Below are 27782 nucleotides of genomic sequence, written 5' to 3'. Positions count from 1 at the left end.
ACACTGCCAATCATTGCCATACTTCTTAATTTTGGCCCCTGTGGTTAAGTCCAACTAATATCGCGAGGAGCAGGAGGTAGAAGACCGAGCACTGCCAAACCCACTGCCCATAGCCCTCCAATCACCAAAATCTCCAGTAACACCGTCTACACTTCTCGCTGCCTCGGTAAAGCAGCCAGCATAATCGAAGACCCCACCCACCCCGGACATTCTCTCTTCTCCACCACCCACCACCCCCCCAATCGGGCAGAAGATGCAAAGGCACGTACCACCAGGCTCAAGGACAGCTTCTATCCTGCTGTTATAAGACAATTGAACGGTTCCCTACTATGATAAGATAGACTCTCGACCTTACCATCTACCTCATTATGGCCTTGCACTTTATTGTCTGCCTGCACTGCACTTTCTCTGTAACTGTAACACTTTATTCTGCACTCTGTTATTGTTTTCCCTTGTACTACCTCAATGCACTGCGTAATGAAATGATCTGTAATGGATAGCATGCAAAACAGTTTTTCACTGTACCTTGGTACATGTGGCAATAATAAAGTAATTTACCAATTTAATCACTGCCTTCTGCTTTTCCCCTTAAGGCAAATTTTAATCATTTGCCACTTGCCCAAGGGCTTTTACTTCCCTCTATCTACTTCCTTCTTAAGGCGAGGCCAAGATGGGTTAGAGCCTCTCCATAAAGTTATTTAGCCGTGTGTGATTGACCAGTTATTAAAATATCAACACATTACTTCCTGGAGTGGTTCTTATTTATTACATACATGAGCATCAACCCAAATAAAAATATTTTTAAACAAGATTTAAACAAGAACAACAAGAGTAAAAAAATTAAGACAGCGTCCAGACAAATTATGTTGTAAATATCACCTACATCTTTAGCCAGAGGGTGGTGAATCTGTGGAATTTGTTGCCACAGGCGGCTGTGAAGGCAAAGTCATTGGGTGTATTTAAGGCAGAGATTGATAGGCATCTGAGTAGCCAGGTCATCAAAGGTTATGGTGAGAAGGCGGGGGAGTGGGGCTAAATGGGAGGATGGATCAGCTCATGATAGAATGGTGGAGCAGACTTGATGGGCCAAATGGCTGACTTCTGCTCCTTTGTCTTATGGTCTTATAATATGCTGCAAGCTTAGCTGTACCTTGGTTGCAACTTGTAACATGGTCTGGGACGGCAATTTGAATGAGCAGGAATGTGTAGAAGCTGCAGAGAGTAGTGGACTCAGCCCAATACATCACGGGAGCATCCCTCCCCACCACTGGTGGTATCTACAGGAGGCACTACCTCAAGAAGGCAAGATCTAGATTCCCCAACGTCCGGGCCATGTCATCTTCTCACAGCTACCATCAGACAGGAGGTACAGAAGCCTGAAGTCCCACACCACCAAGTTCAAGAACAGCTACTTCCCTTCAACCATTTGTTTCTTGAACCAACCTGCACAGCCCTAATCACCACTTCAGTATGCAACACCATGACCACTTTACACTACAATGGACTTTTTTTTTGTTCTAGTTGTGTCCTTTCCTGTAAAATTGTGCGTTATGTTTAATTTATGTTTTTCTTGTGAATGCTATTTATCTGATGCTATGTGCCTGCAAGTAAGTTTTTCATTGCACCTGTGCACACATGTACTTGTGCATGTGACAATAAACTTGACTTTCAACTTGTGATTCAAATTGACTCAAGTGAGGTTTTGTGAACTGATCTCTTCTCACACCCAGTATCTCCAGATTATGTTAAGTAATCCAGAGTTGCCAAACTTTGAATCCATGCATCAGCTTATCAGTTCAGTATCACAAGCATTAACAACTCGCTGATTCTGCAGATTAACTTTCTCTCGTGTCCTCACCTCTGATGCTCAGTTTCAAGATTTAGCATGATTTGGATGAGACTAGATCAAGACTTCTTCCACCTTCTAATACGTCCAAATGGATCAGAAAAAAACTTGGCTCTGAGAAGGAGGTAAAGAGCTTTGGCAGCAGGGATCCTTATCCAAGTATTAATGTGTCAACATAGTTTATCATAGTTTATGACCTGAACAACGCTTCAAGTCAGGACCCTTCTTCAGGACTGGAGAAGGACTGGACCCTTCTTGCAGTCCTGAAGAAGGGTCCTGACCCGAAATGTTGACTGCCTGCTTTTCTCCACAGACGCTGCCTGGCCTGCTGAGTTCCTCCAGCAGCATAAGATATAAGATAAGATATCATTTTATTAGTCACATGTACATCAAAACACACAGTGAAATGCATCTTTTTGCATAGGTTCTGGGGGCAGCCCGCAAGTGTTGCCACGCTTACAGCACCAGCATAGCATGCCCACAACTTCCTAACCCGTACGTCTTTGGAATGTGGGAGGAAACCGGAGCACCCGGAGGAAACCCACGCAGACACGGGGAGAACGTACAAACTCCTTACAGACAGTGGCCGGAATTGAACCCGTGTCGCTGGCACTGTAAAGTTTTATGCTAACCGCTACACTACCATGCCTGCCCATAGTGTTTTTCATCTAGATATTCCAGCATCTGCAGCCCTTTGTTTCTCTGCTATAATTCTGCATCCTACTTCCACTCTGACCAGCGTCTGACTGCCTATACTGTTCCAACGAAGTCCAAGATGAACTTAAATGCCATCACATCTTCCAACTTGGCACATCACAGCCCTCAAGGCTGAATTCAACAATTTCAGGTAAGTAGCCTTGTATCAGAACTGTGCCCCCAGTGCATAGATGACTTGTAGAGACTGTGGGGAGTTGATGCGAATGTGGGGAAAATAGGTTACAGGGAAAACTAGTGGGGGGAATAGAATTGCACAGCAAGAGAGCATAGACTTGACTGGCCGAATGGCCTCACCCTATTGTGTGTGGAATATGGAACTTGCAAACAATCCATCCATGCCTCAGCATTGTTGCTTGGGTAACTGAGCCGCATTGCCACCAAATTCCTGCCTCCAAAGTTAACACTCGAGGTTGAACCCAAAAGCTATGTTTCTCGTACTGTGTAGATATTTGTAGTGGTGCACTGAAGATCAATGCAGGCGGCCCCAGTGTCACGGGGGTTGCATTCCTAGAAAAAAGGACCATATCACCATTTTCCATAACACAAAGCTGTACCATCTGTGCATGCATCAAGAAGGTGTTGTAAAAACATAAATTGTGTTGATTTAGTTACTTTTTTGTCCCCTCAGATTCTGTGAGAACGAATTTTATTCGGTATCTCAAATGTTTGGGTAGTGATTTGTGAATTCTGTAAGGGTGAATTTCCATAACCCAAATGGCCGTAACACAGTGGGCGCCTGTACAAATTTATTTCTCAGCAAAGGGAGCTTACACCAAGTCTTGTAAAAATAAATAAAGGGCTAGCATAATCTTCATTTTATGCTGTATGTTTACAGCAGTGAAATGCCTTGCATTTTGGATGTTCTATAAAAATATAGCACCATAATGTACAATAAAGTGGGTAATTTTTACATTGGGCATCAACATCCACTATTGAACCACTAAACCATTGAAAATGAGAGACATGAAAGTTATGTTAATGGAAGGCTGAATCAATAGCATACGCCTCACACTGTTACTCAGAGTTAGAAGGATCCCTGGTTGTTGCAGGAAGAATAAAAAGATAGCACAATCTTGACCACTTATGTCTCACCCACTGGATTGATTCCTGGGATGAGGGGCTGGTCCTACGAGGTGAAACAGAGCAAGTCTACCCTAGACTCACCCATGTTAAAAGCATTGGGTGCTTCCAGTGAAAGGACTGGCAGGGTAGATGCCCAGAAAACTGTCACCTCAGGACGGAGCCAGACTCAGGATAACAGGTCAGCTGGAGTCATAGAACTGTTAAGTCACAGAAGGAACCCATTTGGCCCATTGACCTGTGCCAGCTCCTAACAGAGAAATCAAGTCAGTAATATTTCCTCACTTTTTCCCCCATAGCCTCCAGCATCACTTCATCCTGTGTCCACCACCCTTACAGCAAATCAATATCACCATCTGCATATCCCCCTTTATCTATTTTGCCCTGGTCCTTGAACCATTTGCCAGTGCAAACAGCCTCCCTCCTCTCACCCTTTCTAAACACACCTTTTTGTAATGGGCTGAGAGTTTCTTTATTCAGCTGGCCCCAGACAGCTCAGCCATCGGGTATATTCAAAACTGATGTCAGATTGCACAGAAATCAGAGGGAATAAGGATCCATCAAATCGGACAAGGTGCAAGACTTTCTGCAACCTTCATGAATGCCACCTGAGACTCAAGATGGTGTAGTCTCCTCGTCTTTGTCTTCCAATGTTTCTGAACCCACACAGGGATCAGAGAGCCAGCCGGCCTCCCATTCATAAGTAGTAAGGGACTTCAGTGCACAGAAGCAAAGACTTTACCTGTAGAGGGAGGGCAGAATTGCCTCACACTGAAGGATGAGGTACCTACACTCATGCTCAACAGTTTAAAGAGGAAATGCATAACTGTTGGACGTTGGAAAAATGAACAGGAGCAGGATGTTCAGTCCCCTTTGGTCTGCTTCACTGACAGATTAAACGCATTTAATTTTAAGAAGGTACATATGAATGGGAAGCAGAAGTCGGACACTGGGTCCCTTGAGCCTGCTCCCCCAGTCAACATGAACAAGCCAACTTGTGTATCATCAACACCACGTTCTTCGTGTTTTAACCTTTCACCATCTGTCTACCTCCACCTTAAGAATTATTCAAAGACTCTGTTTCCACCACCCTTTGAGGAAGACATATCCCAGTCTTGAATGGACAACTCTTTATTTTTAAACAGTGACCCCTAGTTCTAGTTACTCCCACAAGAAGAATCTCCACATCCACCATGTCAAGATCTTATGTATTTCAGTCAAATTTTCTCTCACCTTTCTAAACTCCAGCAGATACAACCTAGTCTGTCCAACCTTTCCTCATGAGACAACCCACCCATGTAGACAAGTAAACCTATGAATTGCCTAATGTCGTTCTTTAAATTCGGAGACTGTGCACTGTACCACCGATGTGATCTGACCAATGTCCTATTAAAGGGCACAGGTTTAAGGCAAGGAGTAAGTAGGTTTAGAGGGGATCTAAAGAAGAATATTTTCACTGAAAGGATGGTTGAGCTCTGGAACGCATTGCCTGAAGAGGTGGTGGAGTCAGAGACTCTCCCACATTTAAGAAGCACTTGGATGAGCAGTTGAATTACCAATGCATTGAATATTATCAAGAGCTGGTAAAAGGGATTAATATGGATGGGTATTTGATGGTTAGCATGGACAATGATCTGAAGGGCTTTTCTTTGCTGTATGACACCATTACTGAAGCACATCTTCCCTACCTGGTCTCTATTTCCCTTCCTGCTCTACAAACAAACCTATCAATCTCAGCATTTATTAAATCAAACGACAGGAGGACACACAATCGTAAAAAGTAATTTTGATATTCTCCTTCGCATAAAGAGAGACCCCAGTGTGAAACAGACAAAGCAGTCAGGGCAAAGAAGCAACACAATGACGCAATGAAGAAATTCAATTTTATAAGAGAGGCTTTTAACGAAAATTAAAGGTCATGGAATTGAAGGCAAGTTACTGACCTGATTGGGAGTCTGGTTAGAAATAGGAGACACAGAAAAGAGTTGGAAGGAAGGAGCTTGTGTTACAAGAATCTTTGCTGGGGCCTCAACCGTTCACTATGTTTATTAATGATTTAGATCACAAAACAGAATCACAGATCCACGTTTACAAGTGACACACACTACACTCAGAAGTGTCAAATTTATAAAGAGCGGGTTGGTGAACTAAAGGTGGATATTTCAACTTGGGTTATGTGCGAGATCATCTATGTTGGATATAGAGGGGATAAATAATTATCATCTGGTTCACTAACATCCTTCAGGTAAGACTGTGATCCCTGGTCCTTGACACCAGCCTGCGGAAACATTATCCCTGTATCTACTCTGTCAAGCCTGTGAGAATTTTGTATATTTCAATGAGATCACCTCTCATTCTTCAAAACTATAGAGAGTTGCAATCTACTCTGCTTAATCTTTCCTCATAGATCAATTCATCCAATTTGAGAATCAATCTGGTACAAGTAAATTCTTCCTTAGTGGAGACCCCAGACCTGGAATACACAATAATCCAGATATGGTCTCACCAGGGTGCTATATAGTACCAACAATATATTTTTACTGTTGGACTCAAATCGTCTTGCATAAAGGCCAACATACAGTTTGCCTTTCTATTTGCCTGCTGTATCCGCATTAACTTTCAGTGACTAAGATAAAATATCTTTATTAGTCACATGTACATCAAAACACACAGTGAAATGCATCTTTTGTGCAGAGTGTTCTGGGGGCAGCCCGCAGGTGTTGCCACGCTTCCAGTGCCAACATAGCATGCCCACAACTTCCTAACCCGTACGTCTTTTGGAAAGTGGGAGGAAACTGGAGCACCCAGAGGAAACTCACACAGACACGGGGAGAATGTACAAGCTCCTTACAGAAAGCGGTGGAAGCTGAACCTGGGTCGCTGGTGCTGTAAAGCATTATGCTAACCGCTACACTACCGTGCCTGCTTGTACAAGGACATGCAGCTCCCTCTGAACACAATCTCTCTGCCTTCCTATTTGTACTACCATTGGTCACATTTTTTCCCTACATTATATTCTGTCTGCCGCATCCTCACCCATTCACCTAGCCTGTCTATGTTACCTGAAGACTGCCTGTACCCTCCTTATAACTCACATTGTGCCCAGCTTTGTACCATCAGCCAACATGTACATATTACGCTTGATTCCCTCATCCAGGTAATAATTATAGATTAAGAGCAGATGGGTCCCCCAGCACCACCCTACAGGTCACAGCCTCCAGACCTGAAAATGAACTGTTTATTCCTAATCAACATACAACATGCTGGAGGAACTCAGTAGGTCAGGCAGCATCTATAGAGGGAAATAGACAGTCCACTTCCCTCCATAGATGCTGCCTGACCTATTGAGTTCCTCCAGTGTATTGTGGGTTGCTCCAGATCCCAGCATCTGCAGTCTCTTGTGTCTCCTGTTTATTCCTAATCTCTATTTTCTATCTGTTAGCCAATCCTCAGTCCACATGAGTACATTATGACCAATATCTTTTCCCTAATAATATCAATCAATCACCTTTTCCATAATACCTTATTGAAGGTCTTCTGGAGATCCAACTGCACTGATTACCCGTATTTAACTGCTAGCTACACCCACAAAATAAAAATCCTCACAGATTTGTCAAAAATAATTTTCCTTATGTAAATCCATGCTGACATCGCCCAATCTTGTCATTTCCTTAATAATAGGTTCTGGCGTTTTCACCACAACTGATGTCAATAGACCAGTTCACCCATAACCTTCTCGTGGACTTTAGGAATAACAGCCACTTTATTCGTATGATTGCTTATCCCACAGTGGCACACGTGTAGAAATATAAAGGCCATTCAGCCCCTTGAGTTTGTCCACCATTCAATTACATCATGGCTGACCCATGGTTCGAAACCCCTCTCAACGGCTGACAAAAATCTTAGTTTTGAAATTTCCAATGGAAACCCACTGTCTCAGCAGCAATTTGTTTTTAAAAGAAGTGGGAGGAATGTACAGCGTTCCAGATTTCCTCAACATTGTGCCCTGACGTTAAGCCTGAGCAGCTTTTCTCTATTTTTAAAGATATGTCCCTTTGCTCTGGGCTTCTCCACAAGAGGAAACAGGGGTTTCTCTGGCTATACTGTCAAGGTTGATGGAGGTATAAAAAACCATGATGGGTTTACTTGGGTAAGGAAAGAGAAACTGCTCCCAGGCTCAAGCCTAGGGTAGCCAGTGTACAAGGTGATGGACCAAGGGGGAATAGGCTGAGAAGGGTTATGATCTGGAAGTAAGTTTACTGGAAACAATAAAGATTTTCTTAAAGAGATTGGATGGGCACTGGCGGGAAAATTGTCTGAAAGGTGATGGGGAAAGGTTTGGGGAGGGGACTGATTGGAATGCTCTACAGAGAGCTGGTACAGACTGGATGGGTTAATTGGCTTCTAGCTCTGATGTAACAATGACACAATTCATAAATGCATCTCGGTAGTAAGATAAGATAAGATTTCTTTATTAGTCATATGTACATCGAAACACACAGTGAAATGCATTTTTTGCATAGGGTTTTCTGGGGGCAGCCCGCAAGTGTCGCCATGCTTCCGGTGCCAACATAGCATGCCCACAACTTCCTAACCCGTACGTCTTTGGAATGTTGGAGGAAACCCAAGCACCCGGAGGAAACCCATGCAGACACGGGGAGAATGTACAAACCCCTTACCGACAGTGGCCAGAATTGAACACAGGTCGCCGGCACTGTAAAGCGTTACACAAACCGCTACACTACCGTACCTGCTACGGATTCAGTACTTCACAATGGAACTACAGCCAATGCAATGCTTCTGAACTGTACTCTCTGTTATAATGTAGGAAACAAAAGAGCAGAAAGCTCCCGATAATGGCCACAGAATTGGAATAGTTAAAAATCTATGAAACAGCAGGAGGCTATTTGGTCCGTCGTGTCAATGCTGGCTGAAAATGAGTGGGCCAGCCTAATCCCACCTCTCAACACAACATCCATAGTTCTGCAGCTCTTCAAGTACACAGTCCAGAGCTGGTTAAATATGGCAAAGGTTTCTGCCTCTACCAACCTTTCTAGCAGTGAGTTCTAGACCCCTGGGTGCAGAAATATTTCCTTATTTCCTCTCTAATCCATGAAATATTTTCACATTTGTACTCCTTGATTTTGAACTCTGCAAAAGGCATTATGTTCTTCCTATTTATTCTATCCACACTCATTATCGTTTTATACACCTCAATTAATTACCTCCCCCACTGCTCCCAGCTTCTTCTGATGCAGAGAAAGCAGCCCTAACCCATCCAATCTTTCCTCACAGTTACAATGTTCCAGTCCCGGCAATTGCAATCTCCTCTTTTCTGTAGTGTGATGACTGGAATGGTACACAGTACTCAGCGATTTAATGGATGTTCTAGCATAACCTCCCTACCTTTACTTTCATTCTATGCTTTGACTAATAAAGGAGAGTGTCCCATATTTCTTTTGATCACCTTATTGACCTTATCGCCAAATGATGACAAGGAGGAGTACAGGAGGGAGATAGATGAGCTGGTTGAGTGGTGTCGCAACAACAACCTCACACTCAACGTCAGCAAGAATTGATTACGGACTTCAGGAAGGGGAAGTCGGGAGAACACACACCAGTCCTCATTGAGGGATCAGCGGTGGAAAGGGTGAGCAGCTTCAAGTTCCTGGGCGTCATCATCTCAGAGGATCTATTTTGGGTCCAACACATTGATGCAATCATGAACAAGGCATCACCAGTGGCTCTACTTCATTAGGAGTTTGAGGAGATTTGATACGTCACCAAAGACTCTTGCAAATTTCTACAGATGTACAGTGGAGAGCATCCTGACTGGTTACATCACAGCCTGGTATGGAGGCCCCAGTGCACAGGATTGCAAGAGGCTGCAGAGCGTTGTAGACTCAGCCAGCTCCATCACGGGCACAACCCTCCCCGCCATCGAGGACATCTTCAAGAGGCGGCACCTCAAGAAGGCAGCATCCATCACTAAGGACCCTCACCACCTGGGATGTGCCCTCTTCTCGTTACTACCATCAGGGAGGAGGTACAGGAGCCCGAAAACCCACACTCAACAATTTAAAAACAGCTCCTTCCCCTCTGCCATCAGATTTTTGAATGGTCCATGAACACTACTTCGTTATTCCCTTTTTTGCACTATTTATTTATTTTGTAATTCATAGTAATTTTTATGTCTTTGCACTGTACTGTGTCTGCAAAACAACAAATTTCATGACATGCACGTCAGTGATAATAAACCTGATTCTGAATTCTGTCCTGTCACCTTGAGGGCACGCACTCTGAGGTCCCTCTGCTCCTCCACACCATTCAATATCATTGACTGTATACTCCCTTGCCTTGCTGCACGCTCCAAATGCATTACCTCACACTTCTCTGGATTAAGTTCAAATCTCTCCTCCTCACTGTCACTGCAAGGTCGATTTTTGTATCACACCCAAACTTCTCTTATCACGCCAATTCCATTTTAGGTCTACATCAAAGGTGACACAAAGGTTGGCGGGGTTGTGGATAGTGTAGAAGATTGTCGTAGGTAACAACGGGATATAGACAGGAGGCAGAGTTGGGTGGAGAAGTGGCAGATGGAGTTCAATCGGACAAGTGTGATGTGATACACTTTGGAAGATCCAATTTCAAGGTGGAGTACAAGGTTAATGGCAGGATTCTTAGCAGTGTGGAGGAACAGAGGGATCTTGGAATCCAAGTCCATAGATCACTCAAAGTTGCTGTGCAAGTTAATAAGGTGGTTAAGGAGGCGTACGGTGTACTGGCCTTCATTAGTTGGGGTATTGAGTTCAAGAGCCGCGAGGTAATGTTGCAGCTCTATAGATCTCTGGTTAGACCACACTTGGAATATTGTGTTCAGTTCTGGTCGCCTCATTATAGGAAGGATGTGGAAGCTTTAGAGAGGGTGCAGAGGAGATTTACCAGGATGCTGCCTGGATTGGAGAGTATGTCTAATAAGGATAGGTTGGGCGAGCTAGGGCTTTCCGCTTTCGAGCGACAGAGGTTGAGAGGCAACTTGATAGAGGTGTACTAGATTATGAGAGGCATAGACAGAGTGGACAGCCAGCACCTTTTTCCCAGGGTGGCAATGGCCAATAGCAGAGACATCTGTTTAAGGTGAGTGGAGGAAAGTTTAGGGGAGATGTCAGAGATAGGTTTTTAAACACAGAGAGTGGTGGGTGCCTGGAACACACTGCCGGGGGTGGTAGTAGGGGCTGATACAATGGGGACATTTAAGAGACTTTTAGACAGGCAGACGGATGTAAGAAAAATGGAGGGTTATGGGCTGTGTGGGAGGGAAGAGTTCGATTGATTGTGGAGTAGGTTTGTATAGGTCAGCACAACATTGTGGGCCAAAGGGCTGAACTGTGCTCTACTGTTCTGTGTTCTATAACATACACTGTAAAAACCAGGAAGTTTACTACCAAACCCCACTAGTCTCAAAAATGCCCATCAACCATTATCCTTTTCTCCCTGCCATAGGCTTTTACTTTTTTTTCGATAAGCCTGCGAAGTGGGACCTTCCCAAAAGCCTTGCTAAAATCCACATAGACTACATCAAACACACAGCCCTCATTGACTCTCCTTGTTACCCACTTAAAACTTTCATATTATTAGAACATGACCCTCCCTAAATAAACCCACGTTGACTGTCCCCATCAATCAGCATCTTTCTAAGTGAAGGTTTATTCTGTCTTTTAGAATCGATTGCAATAATTTGCCCACCAACAAAGTTAAACAAGTTGGCCAGTAAGTAAATGATTTGTCCATTCCTCTTTTTTAAAGATTACAGAGTTAGCCATTCTGCAAGCTGTTGGCAGTAAGTGAAAATTAAAAAAAAACTGCACATTTTGGAAATCCAAAACAAAAACAAAAAGTGCTGGAAACACTCAGCAGGTCAGGCAGCATCTGTGGAGAGAAACAGAGTTGGTGTTGCAGGCTGAAGATGTTTTGTCAGAACTGGGAGAGAAAAGGGATTAGTTTTAGTTGCAGAAGAAGTGGAGGAGGAAAGGGATAGGACAAGGAGAATATCTCCGATATGGCGAGGTCACAGTTGCCATGGTAACAAGATAGTTGATAGATTAACGAAGGTAGATAGAAACAGAAAAAAATAGCACAGTGACGTGTAAAATCTGGTTAAAGCTGTAGAAAATGCCCAGCACCATCCAGGGACCCAGTCTCTCACGGTGAAGAAACACTTCTTCTAATTCAGCGTTCTGCATTCAGTGCTCGCAGTGTGGTCTCCCCTACACTGGAGAAACCAAACGTAGATTGGGTGATCACTTTGCAGGGTACCATGTTTAGTCGACGGGGGTGATCCTAAGCTTCCTGTTGCCTGTCACTTTAATTCTCCATCCCACTCCCATTCCCAGTCCTGCTTTATATCCCATTTTCTAAACTAAGTTATTGGTACCAATAAGAACCACAACCTCCAGCTGTTTACTTCCTCTCCAAAATGCTTTGCAGTGCTTGATATCCTTGATCCCAGAACCAGGAAGGAAACTTACCATCCTCAAACCTCGAACGCATGCCTGCTCTCCTCACCATTATATCCCCCGTTGCTCACTTGACCTTCCTCTTGTCTCCCTGTACAGCTGAGCCACCCAAGGTGCTATGATGGCGGCCCTGGTTACAGTCCCCAGGGTAAACCTCTCTCCTGTCTAGCAGTCACCTATCCCACTGTCAGCATGTGTTCTCTTCACCTCCTGAACGGTACCATCCACAAATCACTCAGCCTCATGGATGCACCACTATGATGCCAACTCTTGCTCAACTCAAAGACTCAAGAGCTCGAGCTCCTCCAATTCCAGCAACTTTTTACTTGGCCTTGATCCCCACACCTGGATGCATTTCCTGTACCTGTAGTTTTCAGGCCACTGGAAACATCTGCAGTTCCCACTTGGCACGGGATGTACATTTCACGGGATTGGGGTGCCCCACCTTAACTCATTCTGAACACGGGTGCCACAAGTTCTGAGTCAGCTGACAATAACTTCAATAAACCATTTCTAACTGGGGAGATAGGCAGTCCAATTACGAACTACCTTTTACGACTAGCTTAGCATTCCAAATGAAAACTACAAGGTTAAGAAAAGTTAACAGTGAAACTTAAGTTAAACAGGTACATGTAACTAAGAAAACTGATGAAGGCAGAGCAGTAGATGTGGTTTACATAGACTTCAGTAAGGCTTTTGACAAGGCCCCGCATGGTAGGCTGGTCCAGAAAGTTAAGACACGAAGGATCCAAGGCATGTTGGCAAGCTGGATCTAAAACTGACATGGTGATTGGAAGCAAATGGTAGTGATGTAGGGAGTTTTCTGACTGGAACTCTGTAACAAGTGGTGTACCACAGGGATCGATACTGGGATCTTTGTTGTTTGTAATATATAGAAGAGTACAGCACAGGAACAGGCCCTTCGGCCCACAATGTCTGTGCCAAACACGATGCCAAATTAAACCAAATCTCTTCTGCCTGTACACAATCCATATCCCTCCATTCCCTGCGTGTTCATGTGCCCATCTAAAAGCCCCTTAAATGCCCCTAACATACCTGCTTTCACCACTACCCCTGGCACTGTATTCCAGGCACCAACCACTCTCTCTGTAAAAAACTTGCCCTGTGTAAATTTAACATCCCCTTTAAATTTTTCCCCTCTCACCCTAAATTCATGTCCTCTAGTATTTGGCATTCCTACCCTGGGTAAAAGATTCTGGACTATCTACCCTACCTATGCCTCTCGGAATTCTATCAGGTCTCTCCTCAGCCTCCGACATTCCAGAGAAAACAATCCAAGTTTGTCCAACCTCTCCTTATACTACACACCTTTTAATCCAGGCAGCATCCTGGTAAACCTCTTCTGTACCCTTTCCAAAGCCTCCAGGTAAATGACTTGGACAAGAATGTCAGTGGCTCGATTAGTAAATTTGCAGACAATGTGAAAATTGGTGGTTGTGGACAGTAAAGAAGGTTGTCTAAGGATACAGCAGGATATAGATCATATGGAAAGTTAGGTGGGGTGGTGGCAGGCACAGTAGTGTAGCGGTTAGCATAACACTATAACAGCGCCAGCGACCCAGGTTCAATTCCTGCCACTGCCTTTAAGGAGTTTGTACATTCTCCCCGTGTGTCTGCGTGGGTTTCCTCCGGGTGCTCCGGTTTCCTCCCACGTTCCAAAGACGTACGGGTTAGGAAGCTGTGGGCGTGCTATGTTGGCGCCGGAAGCGTGGCGACACTTGCGGGCTGCCCCCAGAACACTTCACGCAAAAGATGTATTTCACTGTGTGTTTCGATGTACATGTGACTAATAAAGATATCTTATCTTAGGTGGAATTTAATCCAGACAAGTGTGAGGTAATGCACATTGGGAAGTCAAATTCTGGTAGGAGATGTAGAGTAAATGGCAGGGACCTCAGAAGTATTGATGCAAAGAGAGACCTGAGGGTGCAGACCGCAGTCAGTGAGGATAGGCAGCAATACCTCTGGAACGATTACTCTCAACACTGGTGCCCCACAAGTGTGCATCCTCAGCCCCCTACTCTACTCTCTATACACTCATGACTGTGTGGCCAGATTCTGCTCTAACTCCATCTACAAGTTTGCAGATGATACCACCGTTGTAGGCCGTATCTCAAACAGCGATGAGTCGGAGTACAGGAAGGAGATAGAGAGCTTAGTGGAATGGTGTCATGACAACAACCTTTCCTTCAATGTCAACAAAACAAAACAAAAGGTCACTGACTTCAGAAAAGGAGGCAGTATACATGCACCTGTCTACATCAATGGTGCTGAGGTTGAGAGGGTTGAGAGCTACAAGTTCCTGGGAGTGAACATCACCAACAGCCTGTCCTGGTCAAATCACGTAGACGCCACGGCCAAGAAAGCTCACCAGTGCATCTGCTTCCTCAGAAAGCTAAAGAAATTTGGTTTGTCCCCTTTGACTCTCACCAACTTTTACCGATGCACCATAGAAAGCATCCTATCTGGATGTATCACGGCTTGGTACGGCAACTGCTCTGCCCAGGACTGCAAGATACTGCAGAGAGTTGTGGACACAGCCCAGCGCATCACGGACACCAGCCTCCCCTCCTTGGACTCTGTCTTTACCTCTCGTTGTCTTGGTGAAGCAGCCAGCATAATCAAAGACCCCACCCACCCAGGACATTCTCTCTTCTCTCCTCTTCCATTGGGTAGAAGATACAGGTGCCTAAGGGCATGTATCACCAGACCTAAGGACAGCTTCTACCCCACTGTGATAAGACTATTGAATGGTTCCCTTATACAATGAGATGGACTATGACCTCACGACCTACCTTGTTGTGACCTTGCACCTTATTGCACTGCACTTTCTCTGTAGCTGTGACACTTTATTCTACTGTGATTGTTTTTACCTGTACTACATCAATGCACTCTATACTAACTCAATGTATCTGCACTGTGTAATGAATTGACCTGTACGATCGGTTTGTAAGACAAGTTTTTCACTGTACCTCGGTACAAGTGACAATAATGAACCAATACCAATACCAATACCAAGTTCATTGCTCACTGAACATAGCGACACAGGTGAATAGGATAATGAAGGCGGCATCTGGTATGCTTGCCTTCATAGACCGAAGCATTGTGTATAAGAGTCGCAATGTCACGTTGCAGCTGTACAAATCATTGGCTAGGCCGCACTTGGAGCATTGTGTACAGTTCTGGTCACAACACTACAGGAAGGATGTGGTAGAAATAGTGTAGAAGGGATTCACCAGAATATTGCCTGGAATGGAGGGCTGTAGTTATAAGGAGAGATTGGATAGGCTGGGTTATTCTCACTGGAATGTAAAAGACTGAGGGGTGAATTTATAAAATTATGAGGGGCACAGATCGGATAGATAGTCAGAGTCCTTTTCCCAGGGTAGGGAAGTCTCGAACTAGAGGGTACAGATTTAAGGTGAGAGGGGAGAAATTTAAAGAAGATCTGAGGGGCAAGTTTTTCCACACAGAGAGTGGTGGTGATCTCGAATAAGCTGCCAGAAGAGGTGGTAGAGACACATACAATTATAACATTTAAGAGGCATTTGGACGGGTACTTGGATAGGAAAGGAATAGAGGGATCCGGGCCTAATGCAGGCAATGGGGTTTAGCTTAGATAAGGCACCATGGTCAGCATGGACGAGGTGGGCCACAACACCCCATTTCTGTGCCGTACAATTCTATGATAGATACTTAAAACGAAACCACCACCTTGCTAAGCAAAACCCACACTCCGCAGACTCTGCCTTCAGTGGGAGCTGTGCCAAATTACCCCAGAAATACCCACAGCCTCGGCCCTCCATTTTGTAATCATGTGATGAGAGGAGACATGATAGAGGTGTACAAAATATTCCTCTTGATAGAGTAGACAGCCAGTGCCTCTTTCCCAGGGCACCAATGCTCAATACAAGAGGGCATGGCTTTAAAGTAATGGGTGGGAAGTTCAAGGGAAGGATTTTTACCCAGAGAGTGGTTGGGGCATGGAATGCGCTGCCTGGGGCAGTGGTGGAGGCTGATACGTTGGTCAAGTTCAAGAGATTGCTAGATAAACATATGGAGGAATTTAAAATAGAGGGCTATGAGGAAGGAAGGGGTTAGATAGTCTTAGGTGAGGTTTAAAGGTCGGCACAACATTGTGGGCCGAAGGGCCTGTATTCTGCTATACTGTTCTATGTTCTATGTTCTATGAAGGTGAAGTGGGCAAGTATAGCCGGTAAGATCTTGAACCTATGGGAAAATGAAGCTTGTAAATGCACTTTCAAAAATGGTCTGCTCACTCTTTTCCATTAGAATTTAACGTTTCACAGTTGCACTGGGACTAAATAGATCACCACTATGTACCACACAAAAAAAAACAATGAAATGTTTGTACATCCCATTACAATTTTGAATTCTCAGTGCATAATAAATGGTAATTCAACATAAGACACTGCATTTTGTTTACAATGAGCTTAGGTGAAACCTAGTATTTGTGCCCTATATAAATAATTCTTTTAATGAGAAAAAAAATTCCTTTTTTATTGATTAAAAAAAGATACACCCATTTCCTTCACCGCTGCATTGACTACTGCTCCAAAGGACTCCATCAGCTGTAAAGCATTTCGGAACATCCTGAAGGTGGTGAAAGGTGCTACATAAATGCAAGTCTTTCTTGAAACCCTCAGTGAATGAGAGCAGTTATCAGCAAAAGACCCTGCCTGTCAGCATCTCGTTACTGTGCTGCAACCTTTACTGTAGAACAGCTAGGGGGAAGAAATGCTAATTCAATTCTGCCACATTCTTTATTTAGCAAACACATCGGGGAGTTTAAAATAAGTGCTTTTGGATTTGCAAATCAGGAACGATTTCTTTCAAAGATATCCTGATTACTTTAAATGCAGGGTTACAAAAAAGACAGACATTTAAATTCCAATGATTTAATATTCTGAATCTCAGCTCTTTCATGAAGAGAACAGATCAAAGAATGATGACTGGTTTATGGTGATCGAATGAGTTAATTTCCATTTTTATTACCCAAGGCTCCAGGATTTGGGAGGTTTTTTTGCCATGATCCTGCCTCGTTTAAAATCTGGAGTATTAGTTTATAGTGACTGAGTAGAATTATTTTTTTTATTATATGGACTCCTGAATCCTTTACCAGCAACTTGCAGCTTAAAATCTCCAATTCTGTTCATCTTTCTGAAACCACGGATATCCATTACTACCCTATAGCCTTAATACTGTGGGTACAGAAGCAAAAAGGTTCAGCTAATCCATAGGCTTCAGCTACAGGTCTGGAGATACGAGTTCAAATCCCATTGTGGCATCCGGGGAATTTGAATTCAGATAATTAAATAATCTGGAATTAACTCAGCACCAATAACAGTAATCGCGAAACTACCATTGTTATAAAATAAACCATCTGGTTCACAAATGCCCTATAGGGAAAGACATCTGCTACGCTTACCTGTTCTGTATGTGACTCTAAACTGTCCTCTTGAATGGCCTAATAAGCCCTTTAGTTCAAGGACAAGCAAGGTTGTGCAACTCATGCCTTTGCCGTCGATACCTGCATCTTGTGAATGAGTAACAAAAGAATGCCCAATTCCTGCATTATATTGTGGGAATCTAATAGACACGTTGATAAAGAGATAGAACATCTTTATCTTGTTTTTTTTAAAAAAACACCTTCTTTAAAAGTAATTGTTAATCTCTGGGTACAGGTGCCTCCCTGACATTCCAGCACTACCCCTGCCCACCCTGTTCAAACCCTATGGATAATCGGCACTTTGAAAGCTGACTTTCAATGGCCATGCCAAGAATTTTAGCATCGGTTCTGAAATATTCTCAAAATAAACTGAAATAATTCACAATTCAGCTTTGCCTTCAAAACGATCCAGTATATTAAGCGTTTTGAGATGCAATTCTCACGTCCAAGAGTTCTGCTCAGGTCTTTTGTTTAGAATCCAGGCTCGAATCCAGATTCAGCAATTTAACCCTTTTCTAATCTGCTCCAGGCCCACGGCACTCAGATTCCCGAAATCCTTGAATTCTGACCTTCCGCAGAGACTCCCAATTTTAATTTCTCTGCCCCTGTCACCTCCCAAGGCCCCAAAACACTGAAATTCTCTCTCTAAACCCACTTTTTCCTTAATAGTTACTTTAAAACACTGCTTAAAGTTTAATGTCTAGAAATAATCCCTGGTCAATAGCAGAGAATAGCAATGAGTTGCTCCTACAATCAACACAGATGCACCTCAAGGATGCGTGCTTAGCCCACTGCTTTACTCTCTGAACACTCATGACTGTGTGACTAGGCACAGCTCAAACACCATCTATAAATTCGCTGATGACACCACTGTTGTTGGCAGAATCTCAGATGGCGATGAGGAGGCGTACAGGAGTGAGATAGATCGCCTGGTTGAGTGGTGTCGCAACAACAACCTCGCACTCAATGTCAGCAAGACCAAGGAATTGATTGTGGACTTCAGGAAGGGGAAGTTGGGAGAACACACACCAGTCCACATTGAGGGGTCAGCGGTGGAAAGGGTGAGCAGCTTCAAGTTCCTGGACATCAACATCTCAGAGAATCTACCTTGGGTGCAACACATTGATGCAATCAAGAAGAAGGCACACCAATGGCTCTACTTCATTAGGAGTTTGAGGAGATTTGGTGTGTCACCAAAGGCTCTTGCAAATTTCTACAGATGTATGGTGGTGAACATTCTGACTGGTTGCATCACCACCTGGTACGGAGGCTCCAATACGCAGGATCAAAAGAGGCTGCAGAGGGTTGTAGACTCAGCCAGCTCCATCACGGGCACAACCCTCCCCACCATCGAGGACATCTTCAAGAGGTGGTGCCTCAAAAAGGCAGCATCCATCATTAAGGACCCTCACCACCCGGGACATGCCCTCTTCTCGTTACTACCATCGGGGAGAAAGTACAGGAGCCTGAAGACCTGCACTCAACGATTTAGGAACAGCTTCTTCCCCTCTGCCATCAGATCTCTGAATGGTTCATGAACTCATGAACACTACCTCGTTATTCCTCTTTTGCACTATTTATTTATTTTTGTAACTAATAGTAATTTTTATGTCTTTATATCTTGCACTGTACTGCTGCCACAAAACAACAAATTTCATGACATATGCCAGTGATAATGAACCTGATTCTGATTCCTACCATTCTGCACTAATGATTGCTGATGAATTTTTGGGCATATCTTTTTGATCGAGCTTTGGGCCAAATATTTCCTTATGCGATTCTGTATCAAATTTTGCCTTATAAAATTATGACGAATCATCTTATTAACATTAAAGGTGCCACGCAAATACTGGCTGCTGTTTTTGTTTTTATACAACTTAGTTTTTTGTAGAATTGTTAGTTGTTTAATAATTAGCATCAACTGTCAATAGAGGGGTTTCCATGTATCACAATTAACAACTGTACGAACGTTATCCTGGAGTTCTGGTCAGAGGTCAAAGATTATTCCCAAGGTCCCACTGCCTTGGGGAACTGATGGTTTGCTCATATCTACAAGTCCTTTCCGTTAGTTACAGACACATTTCTTTTGAATGCAGGATGAATTAATCTGCTCAAGCATGGATTACTTTCATTCTAGATTGTGATATCTCTATGTAATCTGGTTTTAATCATTGGAAGCAAAACATCTAGTTGGAAATTCAAAGCAATACTCACATTGTATCTGTTCCAGTCCTGGTAAAACACCGACATGGCAACAAACGGCATGACTCCCAGCCCCACCAAACAGTCGCTGACAGCCAGATTGACCAGGAACACCGAGGTTACCGAGTGGAAGTGTTTGGTCACAGCGATAATGGCAATCACCAGAACGTTACCTAAAACAGAACAAATTAATTCAGTAATTTCTCAGAGGTGCAGGAAAGGAATTCCTCTACAATCGAGGACTGAAGATGAATTAGTACACTCAAAGTGGGCCACGCTGTCTTCACTGAGAATAACATTGAGATCCTAATCTGAAGTGATGATGGGGAGGGTTGGCTAGTGGAGTGGGTAAGGGAGATGCCTTGATTAGATCTGTGTGCGCACGCGCGCGCGCGCACACACACACACACACACACGTCTGGACAGGCCTTCTGAAGAAAGGTTCTGGACTAGATCAGAGGGACAGAGCCTCAATCTATTACATCTATCAATATAGGGTATCCAGGGTGGGAGGAGTATGTTAATGCAGGGCTGGAGTGGTGGGATGTATACAGTGGAGGCTGGATTAGACCTGCACAGGTTGAGTATAGGTCTGGAGGGAGGCGTTTCTAGACTCTACACCTTGAATCTGAATATCTTAATTGAACGTTTTGAGACAGTAACAAGGAGGATCAATGAGGACAGTGCCTTTGATATGGTCCAAGTGTCTTTTGCAAGGTTTTTGAAGAGGTCCCACTTGGAAGTCTGGTTAAAAAAATTTAAACCCATGAATATAAGAGAGGCAGGCAAATTAGATCCAAAGCTGAGATTCTGCAGATGCTGGAATCTGGAGCAACACACACAAAATGCTGGAGGAACTCAGCAGGTCAGGGAGCATCTATGGAGGGAACAGTCTCGCACCCAGACTCGCTTCCACAGCTTCATTCCTTCCTGGGCACTTGTCTCCGCCAACTACCACCGGCCTGTGCTCCTCCTCCTCCCCCGACCTTATTCCAGCTTCTGCCCTCTTCCTTTCCAGTCCTGATGAAGGGTTTCGACTCGAAATGTCGACTGTTCATTTCCCTCCATAGATGCTGCCTGACCTGCTGAGTACCTCCAGCATTTTGTGTGTGTTACTCCAAAGCTGGCTCACTGACAGGGAGCAAAGAGTAATGGATGATGAGTATTCTTATGACTGGAAGGCTGTACCAGTGGAGTTCCACAGGGCTCAGTTCTCAGTCTCCTGCATGTTAATATTAATGAGTTAGGCCAAAATTAGCAGACACAATTAAGAAGTTTGCAATGATGCAAAAATTGGCTGTTTGGTCATTTGTGAGGAAGGAAGCTTCCGACTGCAGGAAGATAATCTCGTCACCTGGACAGATAAATGCCAATCTGAATTTTATCTAGAGAATTACAAAGTAATGCATCTGGAGTGGTGCAGAAAAGCAAAGGAATACACAATAAAGGGAAGGGTATCAAGAGATGTGGAGGTCCAGAAGCAAGTTGGAGTTTATATCCACAGGACATTAGAGGTGGATCAGGTCAAAAAAGTGGTTAAAAAGGCATTTGGGCTGCTTTCCCTTATTAGCCAAGCTATAGAAAATAAGAACAAGGGAGTTATGCGAGGGCTGTATACAACACTAATTAGGCCACGGCATGAGTACTGCATACAGTGCTGGTCACACATTACTGGAAAGATGTGACTGCACTGGAGAGAGTGCAGAGCAGATTTATGATGACTTCGCCGGGAATGGAAAATTTTAGCTGGGAGGAGAGACGAGATAAGCTGGGGTTGTTTCCTTTGCGAAGAGGAAGCAGAAGGCAGACTCAGTTGAGGTGTATAAATTTCTGAGGGGCCCAGACCGATTAAACAGGAGGGAGATATTTCCCTTCATGGGGAGGGGGGGGTGGTGTGGTTTAAAAAAAGACAGGAGGCAGAGATTTGGTGGAAATAGTGGGTGTGGTGGGGTGTGGGGTGGAGTGGAGGGATGGGGTGGAGTGGAGTGGGGTCAGGGGGTGGGGTGGAGTGGATTTTGCGGTGGGGTGGGATGGGGTGAGGTGGAGGGTGGAGTGGAGTGGGGTGGAGGGTGGAGTGGAGTGGGGTGGGGGGCTGGGGTGGGGGGCTGGAGTGGGGTGGGGGGATGGGGTGGGTGGATGGAGTAGGGTGGAATGGGGTGGGGGGGGGGGTTGAAATGAATGAAACATTCTCCACCCAGTGGACGGTGGGGGTGAGGAACTCAGCCTGAAAGTAAATAGTTTGGGTGTTGAGAACACAGAACAATACAGCACAGGGACAGGCCCTTTGGCCCATAGTGTCTGTGCCGACCGTGATACCAATCCAAACTAATCCCATCTACCTGCACGTGGTCTATGCCCCTCCATTCCCCGCCCGTTCATGTGTTTGACCCACATACACGTTGGGGAGGGGCACGTAGTTTGCCTTGACTTGGCCAAGGTGGGGAGGGGGCAACTCTGGTGCCAAGGGCGAGGGTTGGGAGCACTTCAGCCATTTGGTAGCTGAATACAGCCGCAATGATAACACCAGTTCTTTCCTCATAAGGTTGGAGTCGTGCAGTTTCTCTTTCTTCACATGAAGTGAAACGAGAAAACCAAACTGAGACCAGCTCACTGGGAGGACAGAATTGGGGGTAGTTGGGGAAGGAATCAGACGGAGAAACCTACAGATCTGAAGCTTTCAAACCTGGAGGGCAAATGCCACCAAACTGATAACAAGATCACCACCCGCATTACACAATAACCACGAAGCAAGCACAATCCCAAGACATTTCTGTTTAAAGCATCTTTGAAAGGATTTACAAAACGAGGCTCTTTGAGATTCTGTGAATTAACCAATCTCTTTTCCAATTGGCACTTAATATTAATTGATCCCATGAATATTTTAGGTTTAATTTTAATCAATAGCTTTGGATATATTGATTAGTATAGTTTTATGCCCATATATAAAATGCACACGTGTGTATGTGTACACATAAGCAGACATTTTATATATAAATACAACATATATTACACATTAACCCATACATAGATAAATCTGCACACACTCCGATTAAAGCCCCTGAAAGGTTGTTTGATGTTGCGGTGGTAGTTTATGATATTTTATTGTTACTCGTCTCACGTTACAAACTATTGTATAATGTTAACCTGCTTGAGTCTAACGCCAATAACCGGTTTCAGTCAGTGATGAAGCGGGGGTAGGGGGTCTCCGTTTACAATGATGCTCACACGCTTTTCCAAGCTAACTCCACAACACGGCAGCGAGTTACTCAGGCCAGACCTGTGATAGCAGCCACACACATCAGGACCATGATGGTTTCCAGCAGGATCTTGACCGGGACGGACGAGGAGCGGATGCCCGCCGTGTGCCCTGTCCCGCCGGCGGACTGGTTAGTGAGCAGCGAGGAGGCGGCGCCCGGGTCCATCCTGCGGAATCAGCGGCTGCGGGTGCCTGGGTTCGAGCCCCGCTCCGCTTCCATGGTCCCGAGCAGCGAGGGCAGCCGGCAGCCGGCGTCTGAGACGGTGCAATGGACTGGTACCGGCTTGCAAGCAAGATCCACACACCCAGACTCAAGACATCCAGAACCTGGCAGTTCTCTGCCTCCGATTGAAACACGCGTTGTTCTAAAACAATTGCGATAGTTGACGGTGGAAAATCTCCAGGAGTCCTGAGCCTCCTGATCGCAGCTTCATCCTCCACGGGTTCCCCGCTCCCTACAAGTCTCTCTTTTCTCCCCCCACCGTTCTCCCTCCTCTTTACACCTTCCACAGGACCAATATTGCAGCGTCTGTGATGGACCAAGCTCCGCCCCGCCGTCCGTCCCTCCCTCCTTCCCTTCTGTCTCTCTCACACACACGCACGCACACAGTTGCACTCAGAAGGTGTTGAGTGCGGGTAAATGGATCAGACCCAGCCCGCCCTTCGCACCGGTGTCAATCACAGGCTGGGGAGCGAGCACCACCGGGCACCGATAGAGGCAGATTTCAGGTAGCGTGTCTGTGCGAGAGTAGGAGGGAAAACGCGGGTTAAAAGTCTCACCTTCCACTGGGACCGCGAAAGGCGGCGAGGGCTAGACCAGGGGACGTGGCAGATCTCAGCCTGCAGCACCTGTGGTGTAGGAAAACGGCCCCCGAAGCACAATTCACCTGCACTTCTTCCAATCCAGTGTTACTGCAGTCCGTGTTCATAGTGCGTGGTCTCCTCGACATCGGAGAAGCCAGACGCAGATTGGGTGATCACTTTGCAGGGCACCTGCGTTCGGTCCACAGCGGTGACCCTAAGCTTCCCTTCTGCCGCCCACTCTAATTCACCACCCCAATCTGATTTATCCGTCCGTGGCCGCTTGCACTGTTGCAAGGAGGCTCCAGGTAGCGCTTGAGGAACACCACCTCAAGCCCAAAACAAGCTGAACAGCACTTCATCTTCTGGACTCAATACTGAATTTCCCAGCACCTGATAACTTGTTTGCTTTGCCTATGTCAGAACTGGTCATTTTTGCTGTGTGTGATATTGGCTCCAACCCCCACCATTACCACACCCTGACCTAAGATATCTTTATTAATCACACGTACATCGAAACACGCAGTGAAATGCACCTTTTACGTAGAGTGTTCTGGGGGCAGCCGCAAGTGTCGCCACACTTCCGGCGCCAATATAGCATGCCCACAACTTCCTAACCCGTACGTCTTTGGAATGTGGGAGGAAACCGGAGCACCCAGAGGAAACCCACGCAGACACGGAGAGGTTGTGCAATCTCCTTACAGACAGCAGCCAGAATTGAACCCGGGTCACTGGCGCTGTAAAGCATTATGCTAACCACTACATACCGTGTCTGCCTACTATTTGTGACCCATCATTTTTCTTTGTCACCCTCTAACTGCCCCATAATAACTTATCCCCACAGCAACCCTGGCCTCACCCTTTCAGGGGTATTTCCTTTGCCCTATCCATCCCTTCCTCACTTTTTTCCTGAAACTTAAAGCTCCCCTTTCCCCCTTCTTTCCCAGTTCTGATAACAGGTCTTCAACCTGAAATATTAACTCTGATTCTCTTTCCAAAGGTGCTATCCGACTTGGAGTATTGTGCACAGCTCTGGTCACCAGGCTATAGGGAGGGAGCTGGAAAGGGTGCAAAAAGGATTCACGAGGATGTTACTGAGACTGGAGGGCTTGAGTTATAAGGAGAGGCTGGATAGGATGGGACTGTTTTCTCTGGAGCACAGAGGCTGAGGGGTGACCTCACAGAGGTATACAAGGTGGATGAAAAACACTATGATGCTGGAGGAACTCAGCAGGGCAGGCAGCATCTGTGGAGAAAAGCAGGCGGTCAACATTTCGGGTCAGGACCCTTCTTCAGTCCTGACCTGAAATGTTGACCGCCTGCTCTTCTCCACAGATGCTACCTGGCCTGCTGAGTTCCTCCAGAATCATCATGTTTTTCATCTAGATTCCAGCATCTGCAGTCCTTTGTTTCTCTGGTATACAAAGTAGATGGTTACAGTCTTTTTTCCAGGGTAGAGGAGTCTAAAACTAGAAGACATAGATTTAAGGTGAAAGGGGAAAGATTTAAAGGGGACCAGAGGAGAAACCTTTTCACACAGAGGATGGTGGGTGTATGGAATGAGCTGTCAGAGAAAGTGTAGAGGCAGGTACAACCACAATACTTTCAAGACATGCATAAGCACTTGGATAGAAAAGATTGATAGGGATATGGGCAAAACGTAGGCAACTGGGACTAGCTCAGATAGACATCTTGGTCGGCATGGACAAGTTGGGCTGAAGGGCCTGTTTCCGTGATGTATCGCTCTAAGATCTGCTGAGTATTTCCAGCATTTTCTGGTTTTGCCACAAGAATATAATTAGACAAAAATTTGACACTGAACCACTTAAGGAGATTCTTGGACAAGGTGACCATTAGCTGGAGATAGGTTTAAATAAATACAGTATAGTAAAGGAGGAAAGAGGGATGAATTCAAAGAGTGAATTCCAGGGCTTAGGATCTCGGTAGTCATTGGTGCAGTGATGGGAATCAATGTGGATGTTCTTGGAAGAGAAATTAGTTCATGAACAAAACTCAAAGGAAAATGCTGCAGAGATAAATCCCAAATCAAACAAGCTGTGGATTGAGAAACAGGGTTAATGTTGCAGTTCCCGTTGGTTCACCAAGATGTTATCGGTTTACTGACAGCTTCAAATGCACAACTTATCTTGAACAAATGTGAATTTAAAAAGTGAACAAAACTGCATTGTTTTAGGAGTTATCTTCTGGAAGGACAATTAGACCTTGTCACTGGAGCAGGCATGTGATCATGTACAGTAACAGAACAGGATAGAGCCCAAGTGTAGCCAATGGCAATAAAGACATCTTTCAGTAAATGTATTTGAGAGGCAAGAGCAAGACTTGCCTTTCTATTTCACAACATCAGGGCATTCCCAAGCCCTTTAAGCTAGTGAAATAATATTGAAGCATTCTCAGTGCTATAATGCTGGAAATGTAGCTGTGAATTTGCACTCAGCAAATTCCCACAAATGTCCATCTCCCTATGTTTTATGTGTTGGCTGAGGGATCAGTATTGGCCAGGATGCCAAGGAGAATTTTATACATCCACGCGGTAGGAAAACTGAGCCCTGAGTTTGGGCAGCGCAGTGGCACAGCTAGTAGAGCCACTGCCTCACGGTGCCAGAGACCCAAGTTCAATCCTGACCTCGGGTGCTGTCTTTGTGGAGTTTGCCCATTCTCTCTGTGACCAGGTGGGCTTCCTCCAGGTGCTCCGGTTTCCTCCGGGTGGTGTGAGTTGGGAGGCTAATTGGAGCCTGTAAGTTTTCCCCCAGTGTGATTGGGTGGTAGAATTGTTGGGAATATGGGGAAAATAGGTCACAGGGATAATTAGTGTGCGGGGAGAATGGGACTTTTGTGAGCTGGCATAGACTCAATGGGCCAAATGGCCTCCACTATGTCAAATTGAAATGTAAGTTACAGGGAAAAGGTGCAAAATGCAGGTTCAAGAGGATTGCAGCTTTGGGCATATCTTCCCTTCCCCTTCCAGCATTTCAAAGGACTGTTCCCTTCACGACTCGCTGGTCCACTCTTGCATCTTCTCAATGGGCAGTAAATGGTATCCTTGCCAACAATGACCAGATCCAAAAAAAACTTATGTTCAACAAGTTCACCACCGTCAACATCCTGGAGGTCAAAGTTGATGAAAAGAATTATTTTTAACCCAAATTTAACACAATTATATGGCGACTTCATCGGCTTTTTCACCTTCTACGATGCACAGTCAGGGGTATGATGGACTACTCCCCACTTGCCATGATAAGCTTAGCTCCAACAACTCTCAAAGCGCTCAACACCATTCAAAATAAAGAAATATAAGATATAGGAGCAGAGTCAGGCCATTCAGCCCATTGAGTCTGCTCTGCCATTCAATTGTGGCTGATTTTTTGCCTTCAACTCCATTCTCCCACTTTCTCCCTGTAACCCTTAACCCCTTTACCAATCAAGAACCTATCAATCTCTGCCTTAAATACACCCAATGACTTGGCCTCCACAGCCCTCTGTGGCAACAAATTCCACAGATTCACCACCCTCTGGCTGGAGAAATTCCTCCTCATCTCAGTTGTAAAGGGACATCCCTTTATTCTGAGGTGTGCCCTCAGATTCTAGACTCTCCCACTGATGGAAACATCCTCTCCACGTCCACTCTATCCAGGCCTTTCAATATCCAGTAGGCTTCAGTGAGATCCCCCACTCATCCTTCTGAACATCAAGTACAGGTCCAGAGACATCAAACACTCCCCATAGTTAAGCCTTTTGTTCCTGGGATCATTCTTACGAACCTCCTCTGGGCCCTCTCTAAGGCCAACACATCTTTACTTGGATATGGGGCTCAAAATTGCTCTTAATATTCTACATGTGGTCTGACCAATG

At 45.0% G+C, this 27782-nt stretch overlaps 1 protein-coding gene across 1 annotated transcript in view; it reads right to left on the bottom strand.

Annotated features, from left to right (window-relative positions):
• Positions 1-23277, bottom strand: part of LOC127568020 (probable G-protein coupled receptor No9) — a 53008-nt gene extending 29731 nt beyond the window's left edge. Inside the window, exons 1-2 of the mRNA XM_052011266.1 lie at positions 23133-23277; positions 19868-20028 (exon numbers count right to left, since the gene is read on the bottom strand). Of these exons, the coding sequence (XP_051867226.1) occupies positions 19868-20028; positions 23133-23277 (306 nt within the window). The remainder of the gene's footprint in view (positions 1-19867; positions 20029-23132) is intronic.
• Positions 23278-27782: the final 4505 nt, after the last annotated feature.

The sequence above is a fragment of the Pristis pectinata genome, chromosome 3, assembly GCF_009764475.1.
Source record: "Pristis pectinata isolate sPriPec2 chromosome 3, sPriPec2.1.pri, whole genome shotgun sequence".
Taxonomy (NCBI): Eukaryota; Metazoa; Chordata; class Chondrichthyes; order Rhinopristiformes; family Pristidae; genus Pristis; species Pristis pectinata.
This window is presented reverse-complemented; position numbering and strand designations above follow the sequence as displayed.